General features: G+C 35.8%; 1 protein-coding gene across 2 annotated transcripts; it reads left to right on the forward strand.

Moving 5' to 3' along the window:
* LOC107637121 lies at positions 1,722–3,856 on the forward strand. Of its 2 annotated transcripts, none has more exons than XM_021121799.1 (2): positions 1,722–2,372; positions 3,706–3,801. In XM_021121799.1, exons 1-2 carry the CDS (start codon positions 1,754–1,756, stop codon positions 3,729–3,731), a joined length of 645 nt encoding a protein of 214 aa, XP_020977458.1. In that variant the 5' UTR covers positions 1,722–1,753; the 3' UTR covers positions 3,732–3,801. The 2 variants fall into 2 exon arrangements, 1 of the variants encoding a protein (XP_020977458.1); XR_002361795.1 differs by lacking the exon at positions 1,722–2,372 and adding an exon at positions 3,285–3,598 and having other exon boundaries at positions 3,706–3,856.

Consider the following 7,631-nt stretch of genomic DNA (forward strand, 5'->3'; position numbering starts at 1 on the left):
GTTAACTACCAGGACATGTCGGGTTGGCTGTATAACCGACAGATGAGACTCATCAGCCATAGGACAGGCATACATCATATGCATTTATTTGCTTTGTTTGAGTGTGCATTGTCTTAGCTCGCTTAACTGTTAAATTCTGCTTATCTGCTACTTGTTCTACTTATGCTTCTCGCTTCTCTATTTGTGTTTTCCTTGTCTGTAATGTTTGTCTATGTAATTGAGAGGCCCCTTGTCTGGCGAAGGAATGACAATCCACCTTCCACCAGTGATTCAGAGGATTAGAAGTGACAGAAAGTAGAATGTTGGGTTAAAGTTAGATTCAGAACTAGAATACCTCAGATAACTTACCTAACTTTTGGTTTAGTTTATTTTCCTTAAGAATGATTCTGAGTGTCGGAATTTTAGGAATGCCTCTGGCTCTCCCGAGACCTTTTACATTAGGCACCTTGGCACCTTTACCATACTGAGAACCTCCGGTTCTCATCCCATACTATGTTGTTGTTTTTCAGATGCAGGTCGAGAGACACCTCGTTGAGCGTCTGGGTATCCTCCTTACAAGCAAAGAACTACCTTTTTGACTGTCATATTTTGATTTTGGGCTATGTATACATGTTTATAGAGTCTCCACATGTACATTTTGTGTTTTGTCCCTCCTAGAGGTCGACTTGGAGATACAGGAGTTTACTTTGTGGTTTGACTTTTATTTTGGGTTGTATATATATAATCATATACTCTGGCCGGCCTTAGTTTCGCAGGTCGAGTCTGGAGCTTGCTATCTAAGTTTTGGAACTCTGATATGTATATATGTTTTCAGCTTCCCTTTGATTTTTCCTGTCCGTTTTACAAATATCCATGCGAGTGTGACACGATTTCCTGTTTATCGTTTTTGATTAGCTTATCCTTCAAGGCTCCTAGATATGACTTCATCCAACTATATCTATGTACATATCCTTTTCTTTTAGAAGTCGTAATACCTTGCCACCTCTGCTTTACGGCTTAAGCGTAAGGCCCTGTGTGGTAGGGTGTTACATTATGGTATCAGAGCAGTTCGTTCCTATAGAGCCTGAGGGATGGACTGATTATGCTTCTGGGTGTGTGTATGTGCTATTAGGATATCTGATTGATATATGTGGCATAAACGTTCATGAGCATGCATTTGGAACTTGAAGCATTAGACTTGCGATATTGAGACTGATCAACTTAATATCACTTGTTTGGTGTGTGAAGGGACCAGATGTCGACTCACGGACGCGGTCGCGGCCGAGGTAGAGGTAGGATAGGCACTGTTACTCCTGGCCCGGCAGGGAATGATCCAGTAGACTTCATGGCTGCCCTGGGAAATATGGCTGCGGCTATGCAGGCGACAGCCGAGGCACTGGGTAATCAGATAAACCAGGGTAATCACGGAAACAATAATAATGAGGACGGTCCCATGACACTTGCTACATTTCTGAAAGTTCACCCTCCGACCTTTAGGGGAACCTCAAATCCCACAGATGCAGATAATTGGATTCAAGCTATGGAACGGGCACTGCAGGCTCAGCAGGTTCCTGAGGAGCAATGGGTTGAGTTTGGAACTTATCAGCTGCAGGGTGAGGCTCAGCATTGGTGGCAGGGGACACGACGTATCCTGCAGCCAGATGGCGCTGTGATTCCTTGGGAGGTTTTCTGAACAGAGTTCTATAAGAAATACTTTCCTAATTCAGCCAGAAATGCCAAAGAACTTGAATTGATGCAGTTAAAGTAGGGACAGATGACTGTTGCTGAGTATACTAGCAGGTTTGAGGAGTTATGTCGCTTTTCTCGTATTTGTCAAGGTGCGCCTGATGATTTTGCTGAGTGGAAATGTATTAAGTATGAGGGAGGTCTTCGAAGTGATATTCTGAGCTTCGTTGCACCAATGGAGATCAGAGTGTTTTCAGAACTGGTAAACAAAAGTAGAGTTGCTGAGGATTGTCTGAGAAAGGCGACATCAGATAAGAGTGATCAGCGAATTTTTGTTAGGAGAGATCAGGGAAGGAACTTCGCCCCTAGAGGACAAGATTTTAAGCGAGGCGGTTACAACCCACAACCACATTTGGGTCAGAATAACTTCCAGAGATTCAGTAATAATAACAGCCAGGGAAGAGGCAAAGGAAAGCAAGCTCAGACCCCATCGAATGATTTAACTTGTAGGAGGTGTGGAAAGTACCACCCGAATACTCCGTGCAGGGCTGGTTTAGGTGTATGCTATTACTGTGGTGAAGCTGGGCATTTGTCTTGGAATTGTCCAGAAAAGAAGAAGAATCAAGAAGCTGAAAAGGCACAACATCAGGGACGCGTGTTCACTATGACAGCGGATGGTGCTGGAACCGCAGATACTCCGATTAGAGGTAATCACACACTGATAATCGAAATTTTCGATTGCCTTGCGTAGTAAATAGCACGCAGCATTCATTGTAGTACATTACCGAGTTGTGAGCCTTGTGATTTTCAATTAAGCGATCGACTAAAAACCTCCGAATGGTGAGACAGAACGATAGTTGGTCAGCCTAGAAAAGTGACTAAATTCTTGGAGAATAATAATAAGAGTGGCGCAGCAGTAGTGGGTTGAATTATTTTGAGTATACAACTTAAGTTATACATAAAGAACCGGAAATGTTGAGAGTTGTGCGGGACAGTTACCTGAAACCCAGAGATGGTAAGTTATGAGGAAGAGACATGACATAGGTTGAACCCGTAATTGATAATCGATTATGTGTCAAGAGAAAGCGTAAGTTGTGATAGATTTAGTGTCAGAGGCTGAACCAGTTTCGATTGAATTACGAAAGGTGACACCATTAGAATCGGCAGAACTTAGGAGCTAGATGAAGCGAGTATTAGAGATGATAAACCCGTCGTTCTAATACCAACCTGCCTTGTAACCTTTCTACATCGAACCTATCTTGTATCTTTTGCTTTGCGTAGACTTTTAAACCATAAGAATATCCTGAATTTGCAAACTAAACATGTTAAATCTTTCTATTTTTCTTTGACATGTTTAAGAAGGGAAGTTACATTAGTATGAATCTTTTCTATTATATATCAATTTTCGAGGACGAAAATTTTTGTAAGATGGATAGAATGTAGCGACCCTCAATTTTAAAAATATAAATATAAATAAGTTATAATTTATTTTATAAAATTAGAATTCTTTATTTTTATAGATATTATAAATATAATAATAATATCATTCTTATAGTAATGATTATATTGGTACACTAACAAAGGATTATGTAAAGCAGTAAGAGTGAGAACGGAAAAAAAAAAAGAAACGAAGGAGCGTAACCGAGAGAGAGAAAGAGAGAAAACGGAAACCTCCACCAAATTTTTTGCTTCAATTTCTTGCAATCCGTAACTCCAATAAAAAATCTAATCCGGTAAAAGTATTTATATATTCCTCCTCTACACGTTGGCACCACTTTTGGTCGGTGAAAGTTGACGGTAACGTAACTCTTCTATCCCTTGAGTTCGGCCAACAGGAGTTTTAGGAGGCACAGACGATTCTGGACGTTTTCTTCTTCGATAGCTCGATCAGAAAACTTCTCCGGAGCTTTGAATATTTTGATTACGTACGAAGGTATGGTTTTGGTTTCTCGTAGTAGACCTTTTACATTAACTATGCAGGCACCTTTACCATACTGAGAACCTCCGGTTCTCATCCCATACTATGTTGTTGTTTTTCAGATGCAGGTCAAGAGACACCTCGTTGAGCGTCTGGGTATCCTCCTTACAAGCGAAGAACTACCTTTTTGACTGTCATATTTTGATTTTGGGCTATGTATACATGTTTATAGAGTCTCCACATGTACATTTTGTGTTTTGTCCCTCCTAGAGGTCGACTTGGAGATACAGGAGTTTACTTTGTGGTTTGACTTTTATTTTGGGTTGTATATATATAATCATATACTCTGGCCGGCCTTAGCTTCGTAGGTCGAGTCTGGAGCTTGCTATCTAAGTTTTGGAACTCTGATATGTATATATGTTTTCAGCTTCCCTTTGATTTTTCCTGTCCGTTTTACAAATATCCATGCGAGTGTGACACGATTTCCTATTTATCGTTTTTGATTAGCTTATCCTTCAAGGCTCCTAGATATGACTTCATCCAACTATATCTATGTACATATCCTTTTCTTTTAGAAGTCGTAATACCTTGCCACCTCTGCTTTACGGCTTAAGCGTAAGGCCCTGTGTGGTAGGGTATTACATTTTCAGTATTAATGAACTTATATATACATTAAGCATTTAGTATAATTTAATCTCAATTTTTAGTTATGCATAATATTTTGTATATCAACTATATTATGTGTAAATTAAAATCAACCATTAATATAAAATACATATTAAAATATAAATACATATTAAAAATAAATTAAAACATACCTAGTACACAAATATATTAATTACTGATTTTATATTTTAATATATAAGTAATATTTTAATTTATATATATAAATTGGTCAAAAAACTAATTTTCGATTCATTCGATTGAACCAACAAATTCGATTCGATTTTTAAAATTACAAGTGTAATTACCCGTGCCATGCACGTGGCATGCACGTGATAAGATCGAATAAAATATCAAAATAATAATTAAATAAAAACAGAAAAATAGTATTATAAAATTTATAAAAAATAATAATAAATAAAGCAAACCTCTAATAAAATTTTTATTAAAAATTTAATTGTAAATAAATTAAAAAATTGGTACCAGGGTCAAATTAATAATTTTAAGAATATAACTCATTTAGTCTATGTCACGTGTCAAAAATCTAATATATAATAATCTATTCAACGACCAAATTTCAAAATAATCTTTAATAAAATTTTTATTAAAAATTTAAATTGTAAACAAATTAAAAAATTGGTATCAGGGTCAAGTTAATAATTTTAAGAATATAACTCATTTAATCTATGTCACGTGTCAAAATTCTAATATATAATAATCTATTCAATGACCAAATTTCAAAATCCTTGCCGCATCACTTCAAGGAGTCGTTGGAATCGAAATCTTCTTTTGCGTTCCAATCTAAGACCAAGTTTTCGTCCCCATTGCTAGAAAAATCACCGGCCAACGTTCCGGCATAACGTTTTGTCAAAGAATCGGAGCCAGCCTTGTTCTGTCCGTACTAAACATGGTTGTCTCGAGTTTTGTATAGACCAAAAGAATTGGAGTCTGTTTTTAACATAATCTTATGGAGAATCCCAAAGCTTACGTACCAATAAGTATATGGTGGCTTCTGCCACATTATGTTATTAGTGGCACGTCGGATGCATTAACAGTGATAGAATTTCAAGATTTGTACTACAGATGCCGGAGGGAATGAGAGGTTTGGGAGCGGCGACACTCTCCGTTGTTTTTAGACTCGGAAGTTTTGTTAACAGTGAGATTATAGTTGTTGTGGTTGCAATCAGCTCAAGATTTGGGGATAAATGCTGGGTTAAGTGCTATCAACCTATGTGTTTATGTGTACATTGCTAATGCTTTTGTGTATAAACAAGTGCACATAGTGATAGAATTTCAAAAATTGTACTACGATCAGATGTCCGAGGGAATGAGAAGTTTGGGAGCGGCGGCACTCTCTGTTGTTTTTGGACTCGAAAGTTTTGTTAACAATGGGATTATATTTGTTGTGGTTGCAATCAGCTCAAGATTTGGGGATAAATGGTTACAAAACAATCTGAATAAGGCTAATCTTCATCATTTTTACTGAGTTCTTGCTGGGTTAAGTGCTATCAACCTATGTGTTTATGTGTCGATTGCTAATGCTTTTGTCATAAACAAGTGCACATAGTTAATAATAATAATGGGGTGTAGTAGCAAAGAAAGAAATATATTCATTGTAGGTTGGTTCGCTAATGCATGGATTTTCAGTATTAATGAACTTATATATACATTAAGCATTTAGTATAATCTAATCTCAATTTTTAGTTATGCATAATATTTTGTATATCAACTATATTATGTGTAAATTAAAATCAACCATTAATATAAAATACATATTAAAAATAAATTAAAACATACCTAGTATACAAATATATTAATTACTGATTTTATATTTTAATATATAATTAATATTTTTATTTATATATAAATTGGTCAAAAAACTAATTTTCGATTAATTCGATTGAACCAACAAATTCGATTCGATTTTTAAAATTACAAGTATAATCACCCGTGCCATGCACGTGGCATGCACGTGATAAGATCGAATAAAATATCAAAATGATAATTAAATAAAAACAGAAAAATAGTATTATAAAATTTATAAAAAATAATAATAAATAAAGCAAACCTCTAATAAAATTTTTATTAAAAATTTAATTGTAAATAAATTAAAAAATTGGTATCAGGGTCAAATTAATAATTTTAAGAATATAACTCATTTAGTCTATGTCACGTGTCAAAAATCTAATATATAATAATCTTTTCAATGACCAAATTTCAAAATCCTTGCCGCATGACTTCAAGGAGTCGTTGGAATCGTAATCTTCTTTTGTGTTCCAATCTACAACCAAGTTTTCATCCCATTGTTAGAAAATTCACCGGCCAACGTTCTGGCATAACGTTTGGTCAAAGAATCAGAGCCAGCCTTGTTTTGTCCGTACTAAACATGGTTGTCTCGAGTTTTGTAGAGACCAAAAGAATTGGAGTCTGTATTCAACATAATCTTATAGAGAATCCCAAAGCTTACGTACCAATAAGTATATGGTGGCTTCTGCCACATTATGTTATTAGTGACACGTCAGATGCATTAACAGTGATAGAATTTCAAGAATTCTACTACAATCAGATGCCGGAGGGAATGAGAAGTTTGGGAGCGGCGACACTCTACGTTGTTTTTGGACTCAGAAGTTTTGTTAACGATGGGATTATAGTTTGTTGTAGTTGCAATCAGCTCAAGATTTGGGGATAAATGGTTACAAAACAATCTGAAGAAGGCTAATCTTCATCACTTTTACTGAGTTCTTGCTGAGTTAAGTGCTATCAACCTATGTGTTTATGTGTACATTGCTAATGCTTTTGTGTATAAACAAGTGCACATAGTTAATAATAATAATAATAATAACCTCCCCACGCTGAACTCCGTCGCGGCAACATCTACTTCCTCGTTCCCCTGCCTCCTCCTCCCAACCAACACTCTGCAGAAGCAGATCAGAAGCTCTCCATCCCCACTCACACAAGCACTAGCAGACCCCGCCGTCTTACTCTCTGGAGGCCTCATCTCGACACCATTTCTGAGTCTCCGCCGCCATCCTCTCACCATCTGTTACCGCTCTCATGGTAAAAAAAAAAAAGAAAGGAAAAATATTAGTATCTTTTCTATTTAGATAACAATAAAAGGACAAATTTTATTAGCCTTAAAATTGATAGATCAAATTAATCAAAAAGTAAAAACTAGAGGAATAACAAGTGTAATTACCCGTACCATGCACGTGATAAGATCGAATAAAATATCAAAATGATAATTAAATAAAAACAGAAAAATAGTATTATAAAATTTATAAAAAATAATAATAAATAAAGCAAACCTCTAATAAAATTTTCTTCAAAAATTTAAATTGTAAACAAATTAAAAAATTGGTATCAAGGTCAAGTTAATAATTTTAAG

This window comes from Arachis ipaensis, chromosome B04 (genome assembly GCF_000816755.2).
Source record: "Arachis ipaensis cultivar K30076 chromosome B04, Araip1.1, whole genome shotgun sequence".
Classification (NCBI taxonomy): Eukaryota; Viridiplantae; Streptophyta; class Magnoliopsida; order Fabales; family Fabaceae; genus Arachis; species Arachis ipaensis.

Bases quoted from the DNA above. Each gene is read 5' to 3' on its own strand.
- LOC107637121 (XM_021121799.1), top strand. From the start codon at position 1,754: ATGACTGTTGCTGAGTATACTAGCAGGTTTGAGGAGTTATGTCGCTTT. The intron at 2,373-3,705 runs GTAATCACACAC...GTTGTTTTTCAG, and splicing joins CGCAGATACTCCGATTAGAG to ATGCAGGTCAAGAGACACCT.